General features: G+C 41.0%; 1 protein-coding gene across 1 annotated transcript; it reads left to right on the plus strand.

The window, feature by feature from the left end:
- The first annotated feature begins 9,622 nt into the window (after positions 1-9,622).
- Positions 9,623-13,798, plus strand: LOC147613784 (large ribosomal subunit protein uL3). The gene is made up of 4 exons (XM_086781776.1): positions 9,623-9,795; positions 12,370-12,480; positions 12,575-12,879; positions 12,968-13,798. The coding sequence occupies exons 1-4, from the start codon at positions 9,711-9,713 to the stop codon at positions 13,631-13,633; spliced, it is 1,167 nt and encodes a 388-aa protein (XP_086637902.1). The 5' UTR covers positions 9,623-9,710; the 3' UTR covers positions 13,634-13,798.
- The last annotated feature ends 1,689 nt before the right edge of the window (positions 13,799-15,487 follow it).

Below are 15,487 nucleotides of genomic sequence, written 5' to 3' on the forward strand. Positions count from 1 at the left end.
GGAAGCCTTCCTTGAATTGCTTCGACCACTAATTCTAACACAACTGGTGTGATACTCTCAGCTACCGCTCTTCCTAAGGCTTGAGCAAAGGCAATTGGGTCTGTTTGGTAGAGCTAGTGCTAGAATTATTGGTATGGTGTAGCAACAGGTCTAGGTACAACACATGGCATGTAAGGTACTACATGTGGATGCAATGCTCTAAGTCTTGGGGGGACTGGGGCTAGAGCATGTGGTGTATATCTGGATGGTGTCCCAATAAGAGTTGTCGGCCCCTTAGAGCATGTGTTAGAGTAATGGGTCCAACAATTCGTGGTGGTATCCCTCTCACTCTTGGCATTAGATAAGAAAAATGTGCACTAGAGTGAGATGTGACAAAGGGCTATAGTTGGAATGGTTGTGCTAGCTATGCCTAGAGCAAGAAAGGTATGTGCAGTGGTAGTAGGCATGGGGCATGGCATCAGTGAGCTGTAGTCGTTACCGTAGTGACCATTAGCATATAGCTTTGTGGCAATGGTGTGTTGTCAGTCAAAGGTGTTGTGGTAGTTTCCAAACTACTAATCATTGGAGTAGGGAATGTGCTAGCTAGGCCTCGGGTAGTGACAGCTCTCAGCACAAGGAATGCGAAGCTCATGCTAACGAGATCTTGTGGAATAGTACATGCAGCCGAATCTATAGTGTAGGTGGGTGACACTATGAAAGTAGGATCAATTGGGCTCACTCTAACAGTGTAACAATGTCGCTCATCATAGGCGCTCTTGCCTTTAATGTCCTGACCAACAACATAGGTGCCTTAGGGGGTAACATGAACCCTTGTTGGAATCTCTCATGCTCCACTATCCTTTGAATGCAATCACAAATGAATTGCAAATGGTCTTCCTCTCATTGGTGGCATGAGGAACCAACTGAACGATATCCTCCCAGCTTACCCCATAGATTAGGCCAGTGCCCAAATCCATAAGAGTTTCTAATGTGGCATTATACTCCCAATCTTCTATTAGAAGACGTTGATCCAAGATTTGAATGCTGATCAACTTGTTGGAAGTCAACACAACATTATCGCTAGCCTCTAGACTATCTAGCATCACCTGGATAGTCTTTGCTAGAGCCATTTGAGCGACTTAGGCTACTAATCTTTGTTGACCTCTACACAATGTCTCTTGCTATATAGCTCTATCAGCTTGTATGTGGGTCTCTACTTGGTGTATTTCTTATAGAGTTCTTCCATCAACCAAAAGCTATTGTATATGTGGGGAATCAACAGTTAAAGTAGCTATTGGTACAGTGAGGTCTATTTGGCTAATAGGAATATCCACATGGATGCTCCCTTCTTGTAATGAGGTCTCATCAAGGACTACCCAAGAGTTTACCTCAACTTCTACATTCATTGGATGGGTTGTTTCATGAATAGTCTTAGACATGTAGTTGAACATGCTACGAGTAAGTCTGGTAGACTCAACTCGGGTGGGGAGTTCTCTCCCTAAGTCCTGAGATCCCTCCATTGCAATGTACTCTGATGAGGAGTCACAACAATCCTGGGTCCATGCATATGCTAAATTGGGTTCGAGCTGAAGGCGCAAAGCTGAGTGTGGGCTAGTAGCTTTCTAGCTCTATGGACCCACTTCCTCTAAATTGGCCTCCAAAACCCACCCAGATCGTAGGTGCATGTGAGTATGGGATATTTGAAGGTCCTACGGATGCCTTAGACAAGTTTGAGAATTTTTGAAATATTTTTCTTTTTTAAAATTTAATTATAAAAAATTAAAAACTTTTGAATTGTCCAAAGTTTTTCCAAAATGCGTTTTTGGTGTTTCTTAACCCATCTAGCATAAAAAATAATGCTTTTTTTTTGTCAGTCAAGCGTTATAGGCACTGGCTCCCATAGTTAAGGAAGCTTAACTATGGAAGAACGTATTTTTTTGGGTGTTACACAAGTTGCATCAAAACGATCGTAACATCCCAAAACACATTTTGGGTCAACTTGTACACGTGGTTTTCCAAACATTTCTCTTGTTTCTTGCCCGCCGCCGCAGACCTTTTCCCTTTTAAAAACCTCTTTTTTACTTTTTACTTTTTTATTTTTTTTATTGTTTTCTTTTTCTTTCATGGTTTTAATTTTTGGTTTTACCGAAAAGGAGTATTTTTGGAATCTTTGACTTGTAAGCCTACATGTATCCAGCCCATCTCGAATTAGCCAAAATTGTTTAATGTCAGGATTCGGATTTTTGTGACTAGTGGCCTAAAAGACTACGCATTAAATGTAGCAAGCCAGTCAAGATGCCCCAAATTAGAAAGAGGATTAAGGCTAATTAAGTTGCATACTTGCACTAATGCAAAAATACAAAAAACCTCCAAAATCACAGAAAACCTGCAAGAACATAGAAAATCTGTAAAAACACAAAAATTTCTATGTTACAAATCCGCCTCTAACTTCAGTTTTTATCCTAATTTTGTCATGTGAGGAGTTAAAATTAGGGTAAAAACTATGCTACAAAGCCAATTTTAAGATCAGTTTAACCAGATTCTTTCCATTATATGCTCATTTGATTGTTTCTTCATTTCAAAAATGTAAAAAAACCAAAAATTACAAAAACCCAAAATTGCAAAAACAATAGCAATTGTAGAAACACCAAAAATTGTAATGAGAAACATGAATTAAACACAAATTTGCAATGGAAAATGCAACGAATCGGGAAAACAAACAACTTTCATGAATTTTCTTTGTTCTATTTTTTCCATTCTTGAAAAAAAATAGAAAACAAAAATATAACAAAAATTAACCATACACACACGCATTCAAAATGCAAAGTGCCTATGCAAGGGGGCTATTCCCTGGCAATGGCGCCACTTATGGAGGGCCCTTACACCAACAGGAAAGGAGCAAGGAACGACTAAATGTCATGGGGATTTTCCTAATTGCACGTAGAAGTATAAACAACTCAACCGAGAAACCAATCTACCAAGGAGCACCTGAGAGCTCCACCGTCACCCCCCCGCACTCCAATGGAAGGTCGACCCTTCTCTCTCCCTCTCACATATACTCACTTATACACAATGAGCATATAACAAGTCTAATTGGATTAGGCAACAGATTAGGCAAGAAGCAAGAGAATGGAGAAGAAGAGCACTCTATTAGCTGCATAAGAGAATAAATGGTGAGAATTACAAATTGAACCTTATCTTGGCCCCAAGCATTCACACCTTTTTTGGCCATGCTTAAAATATAGGTCCCCAGCTATCCATGGCCACCTAGGCTTGTGAAAACACTTAATCTAAGCATGCAATCTCAATAATTAATCTCGTGGAGAACCTTTTATAGACATGTCGGCAATCGCACATGTAAAATATACAATATTGGTATTTTTAATACCAATGGCCAAATGGATGACGACAACACTAGAGAGGTGTCCAATGAGGGTTAATACAGGCACATCGACATCTAGAAAGAATGGTACTTTTAATCTATAGAAGGAGTCAATCAATAACTTGCTGAAGTAGAATTGGAGCTCTTTTTGGAATTGAAGAAATTTTTGCAAAAGGATAACATTCTGCAACACTCGATGATAGTGGAGCATCTTGACATGTGATGAGTGGATCATCGATAGTAGAGCATCCTCATATGACCAATCGTTAATAGTGGAACATCCTGACATATGACCAATCTTTAATAGTGGAACCTCCTGACATATGACCAATGGATCATCGATAGTGGAGTATCCTAACATATGACCATTCAGATTAAGGACCAATAGATCTCCCTATAGCTAGTAGGGGAGTCCATCCTAGGATGATACAAAATGTCCAACAAAAGGCAAAAGTACTATCTCTTTTAGTAATGTTGATATTAAGAAGTTATCAACAATAGATTTCCTCTATGTATCAAATACTAAGAGGAACCTAGTCTCAAATTTATGGCCATAACGCATCATGACTTGAGGATTCACTTTGATTGGGCTAGTGTCATCTTGGATACCAGCACTAATGTCATTGGGAGAGATACAAGATGTAACAATATACATGAGCTTGTTATCATTTTTTTATGTATAAGCCAATGTGGGCACTAGCAAACTATATCATGAGAGATTTAGGCACTTAAAGTATGTGATCTTGAAAGAGGTACAAAAGCTTGGGATGATTTTTCTAATAGAAAAGCAATTTTCTCTCAATGCTCCGCACTCGTATTATTTCTATGAGTACAAGATATGCCTTATTATGTAAGGCCTCCTTTATGAGGAGTAGCCATTGTAGTGGAACACCCGATAGTTCCCAGTTTAGACACTTGGCTAAATGTGTCCAGATGGTTAGGAGATGGATTTTGTAGACTTGGCACTCACCAAGTCTATGTAAGCTAAGTAGGATACATGCTTATTCGGGCTTAGTGATCGCATTAGTGAGTGTTTGGACAATAAATTGAGAACATATTGTTCTCAGGTTGAGGGGCCCGTTTAAGGGTCCAGATGGACTCAAATGGCTATGGGAGCTACACGGCATCCCTACATCAAAAATTTATAGTCTAGTATGGTCCTAATCGCATGATATGGCTAGTTGATCATTTTGGACCAAGTCACAGGCTAAATTGTGTGTTGGTCAACGTGGCCAACCCACATCCATGCCGAACCTAGATACTATATATAGACTAGCTTGGCATCCTTAGTTCATCATCGAGTTCATTGTGTTCAAGAACTCTTGTAAGCAAGACATCCTTCGTCCAAACTCTATCTAAATTACCATCAAAGCTCCTTACCCAAAGTAGATGCCATCGGTTTGTAATCAAGTTTACAACCAGTAATATTGTCTACTCACCACTTCTTTCTATAATTTAATTCTTTGTATTATGTAAATCATGCTTTCACTATTTTGTACACTTATATGGTATATCAAATCATAGGTTCTAGGGCAAAGCTTTGTTTGTTGCTATTTGAAGGCAAATTTGGAGAGATGGCCCAACCTATAAATAACACAGCCGCTCATGCCCACCCTCCACTATTTGGTGATGGGAAGTTGGATAAGACAAATTACACTCTTTGGAAGTTTAAGATTAGGTCTATTCTTGATTTATATGAGTTATGGGAAACCACAAATAGGGGTATATACAAAGCCAAGTCCCCTAGATCTAGCAAATCCACTACAGACCATACTGCCAGATCCTACTGTCGCTTCGATGTGGAGGCAAAGGAATGAAGATACACTATGTGCCATCATCATTTGCATCACAATGATTCGATGATGACCCTCATTCACCATACTACCATAGCTTCTGAAGCATGGAAAGTTCTAAAGAACTAGTATGAGACGAGGAATTAGACAAGGATTCAAAACCTCGAGAATTAGCTTGCAATATGCAGAAGTAGCAAGTAGTTCATATTGCAGATAAAGAATGTGCAATATTATATGGCATTAGTGGGGATTACTAAGACCAGTGAGAAGTTGGCACATAAGTGCATTACAGTGTTGCCCTTGAAGCACAACAGTTTGGTGACCTCAGTGAACATGCAGGTGTGTAACATGTCTCTTACTTTTGAGGAGTGGAGAATGAGATGTTTTTCAAAGCCAAATATGGTGATGTTGTATTCTCTATAAATGCAAAGAAAGGCAGGGGAAAGTGCTCTGGTAACCCTAATGCTTTTGATAAGATGAAGAAATCTAAGCAAAGTGTTTCTATTGCCACAAGCCTGGTCATGTGATCAAATTATGTAGGCTAAAGAAAGCAGATGAGAAGAACATTTGGTACTTTGAAGGAGCATGGGAATAGTGCTAAAGTGGAATTGGAGCTGATTATGGCAATACAAATGTAAAACCTTCCTTAGTATCCAATGGCTCATGGATCATTGATAATAGAGCATCCTGGTGTATGACCAGTCAAAATGGTTGGTATACCTCCCTCAAGCCTATGGGGGAGTCCATCCTGGGAGTGGTGGGGAAGGATGCCAAAAGCCTAGCCATGGGTTTAGGTACCATTTCTTTTGTTTCTAGCAATGGTGACACTAAGAAGTTGTCTAATGTCCTTTATATGCCATATATCAAGAGGAATCTAATGTATGTTGTGGCCCTAATTAATCATGACTTGAAGATTCTCTTTGATAAGGCTCGTGCAATCATCAAAGATGCTAGCAACAACAGTGTCATTAGGGAAGGAATCTATTATAAACAACTTGTATGTGTTGTCAACTTATAGTCTGAGCCAATGTTGGGACAAGCAAGCTATGGCATAAGAGATTTAGGCACCTAATCTTTGCAGTCTTAAAAGAGATTTTAAGATCTGTGACTGTGGCACATCTACCAACATTTTTAGAGATTTTAGATGTATGTAAAGCTTTTATGATAGGCAAGCAACATCGTCATACATACCACAAGAAAGCAAAAATCGTGTAAAGGCTCTTCTAAAGCTTGTACATGTAGATCTTTGGGGTAAAATTCTAGCCATTGTAGTAGGTGGTTTTTCTACTTCTTATTATTGATCGATGACTTTAGTAGAAAGATGTGGGTGTATTTTCTTATTACTAATTGATGACTTTAGTAGGAAGATATGGTGTATTTTATTCAAAATAAGGTTGAAGGCGTTTGGTTGTGACTATTTTTATGCATGTTCTAAACTCATCCCAAACCAAGTGGGATTCCAAAAGCATGAAGTGTATCTTCTTGGGATATAGTCATATAGAGTCAAAAGGTTACTGACTATATGACTTGGAGGAAAAGAAGATAATTGTTAATCTTGACGTGATATTCAAGGTGTGATATTCAAGGAGGAACAACGTCATTAGGTGGAGGAGAAGGCTTCATCTACACTATCCTTCATCATCATCGAAGAAGTAGCCTAGTAAACACAACCACCAATGATAGTACCAACTCCATAAGAGGTGGATTCATCAACAAATGATGAAGAAGACAAGCCTGCAACACCACATAAGGGCCATATCCTGATGGGTGAAGTAGCTTTTGGATGGGAAAGCTCCACCGGCAATCACAAAAGAGCCAACAATTGTTTCATATATCTAAGAGAATAGAGGAGCAGAAGAGGGCCTCCACTCACATTGTCAATATGGCCTTAATGGATGAGATAATGAAAGTACAAGAGCCAACTAACTTGTAGGAAGCATTAGTAGATCCGAATCGGAGGGGCCCCATGGAGTCAGAGTTTACCTCAATTTTGAGAAAACACACTTGAGATCTTGTGGATCCTCTTACAAAACAGAAGATTATCAACACCAAGTGGGTTTGGAAGGCCAAGTATAAGTTTGATGGTACATTGGATAAGTCCAAGGTAGATGATGGGTTTGCACAGGTCAAAGTGTTTAACTTTCATGAGACATTAGCCCCCATAGCTAGATTGACCATTATTCGTATCTTGGCAGCTCATGTGAAGTGGCTGGGTAGTATTGCAAATGGATGTTAAGTGAACATTTCTAAATGGTCATCTCAAGGAGGAGGTTTATATGGCATAGCCATTGGGGTTTGAGATACTCGATTCAAAAATCAAAGTGTGTAGACTCCAGAAGGCATTATAGGGTTGAAGCGGGCCCCTCAAGCATGGTACCAGTGGATATACACTTTGTAAGTATTGGTCTTTCTAAAATCTCATCTCACAAATGTAAATTTATATATTTTCTCTAAGCAAGGCATATACATGAACATTGTCCTATATATGGACTACCTCATTGTCTTATTATGATAGGGAACCATGAAGAGAAGATTTAGCAAACACAGGAGATGTTAGTTTAGAGTTCGATATGATAAATCATGGGTTTATGCCTTTCTATTAGGGATTGAGGTCTGGCAAGAGGCAGATGGAATCTTTGTATGTAGGAGAAATTTTGAAGGCATTTGATATGGCTGAGTGTGCAAGATAGTGGTTACACCCATGGAGGTTGATGCAAAGCTTTCTATGGAAGATGCTTCTCCACTTTTGTGGACATGAAGGAGTATGGAAAGTTAGTGGGGAGTTGATCTTTCTATGCAATACACAGCCTGACATCAGCTTGGTGTCCTTAGTAGGTCCTTAAATAAGCCTTGGGAGAATCACAAAAGGTAGGGATACGAGTGTTGAAGTATATCATGATACCATTGGGTATGGCATCACTTATACAAATCGGGCAATTCCTTAACTAGATTTTTTGACTCAGATTGGGCAAGAGATTGTGATAGTAGGAAATTTATTTTTGGTTATTGTCTTTTTATTGGGTCTGGAATTATATCTTCATTGGCACTTTCTTCTATAGAGACTACGTATAAGGTAGCATGCTGTGTATCATGTAAAGCAATCTAGTTGAGAAGGATCTTAGGAGACATGGGTGTTACTCGAACGCGAGCGAGCGTGCAACAATCAGAGTTACATGGCGATTGCCAAGAACTCGGTGTTTCATGCTCATAGGAAGCACATTGAGATACAGAAATGACAAGGATTTGAGGGCCAAGAGAATGTGCTCTAATACCAATTGTTGGAGTGGAGATCAAGGTAGCACACACATAAGATGCAGCAAGCAAGGAGAGATAGATAGAAGCACAACACTCAAAGTAGATTGATAAGAATGAGTGAAGTGACATGATAAGGTCACTTACACACACTCATAAGAGTGTGTACATATGCATGGGAGGAAAAACCTTCTAAAGAGGGAAAAAATGCCCTTACCCATTATTAGCCTACGTCCACACATCACTACCTACAACCAAGTAGGATACGACATGCACTCTTGGGTAGAAGGAGATCTCCTTGGGATACCTTGTCCCCTTAGGTTATGTGGCCCATTTGGATGCGCCCAAACAAACTTAGATGGGTGTGGAAGCTGCTTTAAACGGTTGTAGTCTAATATGGTTTCAATTAAATGATGTAGTAGGTTTGGTTGTTGTCATAAGGTGGCCAACATTGTTTGACGTACCATTTGCATGATCTCAAAAATAAGACTCGCTTTCTCTCTCTCTCAATCTCTATTGGAAAATCTCTCTCTCTCTCTCTCTCTCTCTCTCTCTCCTTTGTAAAAAATAACTAAAAAACACTCAATCATGGATTTTAACTCATTGAGAAGCCTAAAGCTAGGATTTGACCTCTAGCCTCTTCCTAACACAAGGCTTGAACTCTTAGACAACACATTAAACCAATGATTCAAGTGAAAGCTAACTTAATAAAGCTTATGCTTTAATTCCATGTGAAATTTCAAGAAACTGGGAACCATGAGAGAGAACACACACAAATGAATAAAGTATAGGAATAATATTTCAGAGAGATAAATAAGCTTTGTATTGATTGTTCCAAATATATTGGGGTGTAGATACATGCTTTTATAGCCTTAGAAAGGCATCTCAATTTTCCTAATAATTACTCCCATGAATATCTCTACCTCTCCTATAATTTATCTTTGATTGACTTGATCTAATCAACCATCAATTCTCTCCTAAAATATCTCAATCAATCAATGGGGTTGCATGCCTACATCATTATTGACTCCTAACTAGTAGTGTGATTGCTTATTAACAGTGCAATTGCTAACTAGCAATGAGGCTATTCATCGAATTTTCACTATTCGTCTATGCTACCCCATTATCATATTCATGCAACCCACAAGCCTAAAGCCTCCACATTGATAAGCTAAGGTAAGGGAAAATATATATTGATAAATTTCTCATTTTAATTGTGTGAAACCCTAGGTAAAGGGTGACACCAATCTCTTCAAGGACTCCTTTTCCTCAGCTCGAACGCAAGGGGAGGCAGAGCGAAAGCCATGAGTCACCGCAAGTTCGAGCATCCCCGCCATGGATCCCTGGGCTTCCTTCCTCGCAAGCGTGCCCGCCGCCACAGAGGGAAGGGTAGGTCAATCGTGTGTGTGTGTGTGTGTTTGTGTTCTCTTTGCTGTTTCTTTCTGATCTGTTTGTTTGCGCTCCACGAAGTTCAAAATGATGGCCTTTCCCTTTCTCTCAGAGAGAGATATAGGGTTTTATCCGATCGAGTGATTTTTCTCCGGTTTACACTCCCTCGTGGCCTGAACAATCGTAGAGTTTGCGGAGTCTTAGTGTTGGGGTTTTAGGACTTGCAGAGACGAACGCTTTAGCTTCCCCAAATGTCGTTTACTTTGCTTTCCAAAGATCTAGCTCAACAAGCATGGCGATTGAATAAACTCTGCGTTGTAATGGAAGTCATTTGCATGACAATGCCGGGTTTAATCCTTGGAAATTCATACACACAGCATGCCATGAGTGTCACTGTACATTGCCACTGGACAGAGCTGTGCCCATGTGGTTAGCAGGAGTGAATGCGGAATATGGAGTTGCTTGCGGAAGCGTTTTAATGATAAGATATTGATGCTTTACAACCTGGAGACTAGAGTTTAGAAGATACTCAAGGAAACATTTTTGGGCTTAACTATCCCCTCAAGGCGCGCCTATGCTGGGCGGTGTATTCGCTTGATAGATTAGAAGTTCAGTGCTGAAAACTGCTGTACTGCACTTGACTTGGATTGTATGGGACTTAAGACCAGATCTGGGCCTATGTGCACTTGGGCTATGGATTCTGGTTTACAGGCAAGTCTTAGGGTTTATTCTGCCCTCAATGTAGCTTGTCTGGAAGGTATGACAATCAGGAGTCAATGTGGCAGATGTATAACAGGCACTTGCTTGCAGAAGCATTTTAATGATACTCGGGTCTTGAAGATACAGGACATACTATAGGGTCCCAACTACGCTCTAAAGGGCCACCCCTGCTACCCCGTATAATTGCTTGATATATTGCAAGAGATGAAGTACAATGCTGTAACTGCTGTCCACTAGACTGCACTTGACTTGGATTGTACGGGACCCTTAGGACCAGAATATGTCCCGATTTGGGCTGCCCCTTTGAAGTGCGTTTGCTGTCCTGAAGCTGCCTCTGCTGCCGTGCATCTGGCTGCCTTGTATGAGCTGCGATTTTCTGCCCACAGGTTGCCTATGGATGTGCATTAATGCTTGATGCTGCTGGCTGAAACTGGATGTCTGCTGCCCGTGTTGTGTGTGTTTTTCCTCCCCAAGCTGTCCCTTGGCTGAGAGTACAACTCTTGCTTGATGGGTTGAGGTAGAACTTGCTCAAGCGCTCTTGGCTATGGCCCTAAATAGTCCTAAAAATATGAGTCTTTGGTGGGCTAGGGTTGTGTTATGTACCTTGACACTAATCTACAGATTAGGGATCTAATCCAGCAGGCTTAGGGGGCCCCAAGATTAGGGATTAGCAGGCATATACTTGGCTAGGGTTCTTGGATTGAAAAACAAGCTTAATGGGTTAGCTATTTATGGCGTAGTTATCACTCAATAAGTGAGAGCTTGGGTTATTATGAGATATAGTTGTGCAATGGCACAACTAAAGGTTTGGCTTTGCATACATGCTCATGCTAGGCAGGCTTTGGTGGTATGGGACGCCGGGGTTAAGACACGTGCCAATTGTATTGGGCAAGAAGCCCTAGCCTTGGCTTGGGGGAGATAGGTGGATGCTGGTCGCGGTTGGGAGGTGAGCTAGCTTTTTGCCTCATGATTTGGTTTAGGACTAACCTTGGTTTTGAGCTGTGTTTAGGTCAGATTTTGGGAGAGACTTTACAGGTTGGTTGGAAATGGCACACTTTTCCAAGGTCCCATTTCCGACTTAGATCGGCACCCACGTTTGTCTAGTGTCCACATTCCTCTTTTTGGCCTTGGTGCCCATGGGCTGTCCACAACTCCATGGCCCTAAAAATTGACCAATTGTTAGTGACCACAAGACACTGTGGTTTTCACACATGGCCTGACACATTACCCAAAACTTGAACAAGGACTTGGCACATGACTTGGCCTTCCCAAACATCTCACAACGAGTCTAGTAAGTGTGCAGAACTTGGACAAGGACTTGGCATATGACTTGGCCTCACTGGGCATCTGAACATGAGTTTATGAAGTGTGCAGTTTGGCTTGTACAACTGCGACATCTTGCAAAGCATTCTACATGGACACAGAATCCCTTTTCTGATGGGCCTGGAGCATGTTGTGAGCCCTAGTCTAAGGGATGAGTCGCCATGCCCGAAGGCAAACTGCACACTTAATAAACCCATGGTCACCATGCCCATCTAAATCACTAGGATAGATGGCACATGATAAGATGGGATTGACTGCAGGCAGATGAGAAGGCGAGGATTGGAAGTGTCTGGTAGCAAGAGTTGGTTGCAGATGGAGGCCTGCATGGGTGACCTACTAGGTGTATACCATATGTGAAAGTTGGCTTTTTTGCTTTTTAGAGGTTTCTGGATGTATATCTTGTATTTGCAAGTGGTGGTTTTACGCTGTCCTAGTGTCAAACTGCATCTGTAAGGAATTTGTCGGTGTAAAGTTTTTCTTTTCCGAGTATTTCTATGAATTGTTTGATGCAATGTTGTTTTCCTTTCACAGTGAAATCATTCCCCAAGGATGACACTGCCAAAAATCCTCATCTTACAGCCTTCCTTGGCTATAAAGCTGGCATGACCCACATTGTGAGGGAGGTGGAGAAGCCAGGATCAAGTGAGTTCTTTTCTGCATTCAGCCCCATTTCATTTGTGTTTGTCAAATATGATCGCCCATTGTTTGTTGCTAACTCATCTCTGCAAATGTCCAGAGCTTCACAAGAAAGAGACATGCGAGGCTGTGACAATCATTGAGACACCACCTATGATCGTGGTTGGTCTCGTTGCTTATGTCAAGACCCCTCGCGGCCTTAGGACTCTGACCACCGTGTTTGCCCAACATCTGAGTGACGAGCTCAGAAGACGCTTTTACAAGAACTGGTACAAGTCCAAGAAAAAGGCATTCACCAAGCACTCCAAGAAGTACGAGTCGGAGGAAGGGAAGAAAGATGTGGAAGCTGAGCTGGAGAAGATGAAGAAGTATGCAAGTGTTATCCGTGTGCTCGCCCACACTCAGGTTAGTGATCCACACTGACTTTCTAGCCTCTAAGCTGCCAGCTTTAATTTGTGTGTGCTTATCATGTCTGCATTTATGTGTTGTGCAGGTCAGGAAGCTGAAGGGTATCAAGCAGAAGAAAGCCCATCTTATGGAGGTTCAAGTAAATGGTGGGACGGTGGCTGAGAAAGTTGACTTTGGATATAAGCTTTTTGAGAAGGCAGTGCCGATTGACAGTGTTTTCACAAAGGATGAGATGATTGATACCATCGGTGTCACCAAGGGTCATGGATATGAGGGTGTCGTGACAAGGTGGGGTGTGACAAGACTGCCCCGCAAAACCCATCGTGGTCTTCGCAAGGTGGCCTGTATCGGGGCATGGCATCCTGCCCGTGTGTCCTACACTGTGGCGAGAGCTGGTCAAAGAGGCTACCATCACCGAACTGAAATGAACAAGAAGATTTACAAGATTGGGAAGTCTGGGGATGAGTCTCACAAGGCGGCCACCGAGTTTGATCCAACTGAGAAGGGGATCACCCCAATGGGTGGCTTTGCACACTATGGTATAGTGAAGGAAGACTATCTCATGATCAAAGGTTGCTGTCTGGGCCCCAAAAAGAGAGTTATCACTTTGAGGCAGTCCTTGTATAAGCAAACCTCTCGGAGTGCATTGGAGGAGATAAAGCTGAAGTTCATTGACACATCTTCCAAGTTTGGACATGGGCGGTTCCAAACCTCTCTCGAGAAGTCCAAGACCTTTGGCAGAGTGAAGTGAGATTTTGCATTTTAGTAGTGCAGAAGCTATGGCTTTTGAATCTGAGTTGTTTCTGGAAGAGCAGTACCGAAAGACGGTGAAGCGGTTTTTTTTTAGTCGATTTTTTTTTTTGTCAGGTGACGATTAAACTCCATTTAATATGAAGATGTTGAAATCTAGCTGTCAGTTTTTGTCTTCTGTTTTGAAATTGCAGTAGATTATGTCTATTGATTCAATTGCCATTAGGCTCATTGTGGGAGCTTGTAAGGGTCTATAAGCCCGTGCTTAGGACATTGGGTGACTCCTGAAGGTGGTGTTTTCCCTTCTGGTCTCAGGATATATGTGAGATCAATGGAAGGAGCAGCTTGCCAGGTGGGTTTTGTGTAGCCCATCCCTAGCCTGTGTGGGCTTCTGCTTTCACTCTTCATGAATTAATTGTTTGTTTTCTCGGCCTGCTTAGTCTTGCCAATTTGGATTTGCTTAGTCTTTCTACCTCTTCTTGTCTGAAAGCTGATGGCTTTATGGTTCAAGTACTTTGAAAGTGAAGCCAGAGAGCACTGAGTGTTTAGGTGCTTGGAAGGCTGATTTGATTATGCCTCACATGTAGAGCTAGTGATAATGTTTTACACGTTATGTTTCCCACATGAAGTGCGTTGCGTTGACAGGGTATCAGGATTTCAGAGACACTGGTTAATGGGCAGGGTTAACAAGAGACCTACAAGTATGGTGAAGATGGTTGGAAACGTTTCATGTCTATGCTAAGTTTGGCAGGATACTATGGGTGATCATATCTTTTTCTCAGAAGCTGCTTGCAGGTAGTCTTGCGACATACAGATATGCATGATTCAAGTGCATACAGGAGTTGGTCAAGATTTTATAAACAGGGAGGAGACTTGGACTTCGTAGTGTGTAAAGAGCACGAGGATGTTGAAGACCTCACATAATGAGGGTAAGCGTAGTATATTTGTTGTTGCTGGAAGCCCAATTTTCAATGTTATGGGAAGCAATGTAGTCCTAGAACATACTTGTGACTGGTGGAAGGATATGAATGGTTACAAAACCCTATAAGAATTGTTGAAAGAGATTTTAATGATGACCAATATGATTGAGCGTCTGTAGCTAGGGTGGCTTGGTACTCATAATAATATTCTTTGAAAGCATTATTATAGACCCAGATAAGATATTCAATGTAAAGCCAAACTTTATAATTTGGTGGTGAGAAGCATGGGACTAAAACCTTTGTTGGGTAGTGCAACCTTCAAGGTTGGAGTCTTCTTCTTCTCCTCCTCCTCCTACTTTCTAGTCTACTCCAACTTCTTAGGTTATGAAATCAAAAGGCTCTTTCTGTAGTATGTGACATGCATCCAAGGGGGATTTGTTAAACCCAACGTACTACTTATGTTGGCACTTAAACTATTTATGTTGGCATTCTGTTCATTTATCTCCAGTTTCTCTTTCCTTCTTGATGCAATGACCACAATCTACTAGAACTGAAAACTCTCATATACAAGATCTATGATGTGATATAAATTACAACATGGTATGAATTTTCAATTGTACATAATAAAGAAGTCTTGCCCTCTCGCATTAAAATCTTTGCATTGATGAGAAGCAAATTCATAAAAGGGAATATATACTTCATTGTAATTACTCGGAGCATTACAATATTTTTTTTGGGCCCAATAAATAAGCCATTACAAAGGTTAGCAAATATATAGTTCTAAATACAAGCCACTACATTAAAGTTAGGTTTACAAGTCAAGAAACTCCTCCCATTTGAAAGAGTGGATCCAAAATCCTTCTAAAGATAAGAGTTATGGTCCATTCTAGTCACTCCCAGAGATACATTCACAAGAGCTTACTTTGTGAGCTACT

The sequence above is a fragment of the Cibotium barometz genome, chromosome 43 (assembly GCF_041138505.1).
Source record: "Cibotium barometz isolate CiBa-2024 chromosome 43, ASM4113850v1, whole genome shotgun sequence".
In the NCBI taxonomy this organism is placed as follows: domain Eukaryota; kingdom Viridiplantae; phylum Streptophyta; class Polypodiopsida; order Cyatheales; family Cibotiaceae; genus Cibotium; species Cibotium barometz.

Excerpts from the sequence above, each read along its gene's own strand:
- LOC147613784 (XM_086781776.1), top strand. The coding sequence starts at position 9,711 with ATGAGTCACCGCAAGTTCGAGCATCCCCGCCATGGATCCCTGGGCTTC. Across the intron at positions 12,481-12,574 it reads GGTGGAGAAGCCAGGATCAA|AGCTTCACAAGAAAGAGACA; the intron begins GTGAGTTCTTTT and ends GCAAATGTCCAG. Across the intron at positions 12,880-12,967 it reads GTGTGCTCGCCCACACTCAG|GTCAGGAAGCTGAAGGGTAT; the intron begins GTTAGTGATCCA and ends TGTGTTGTGCAG.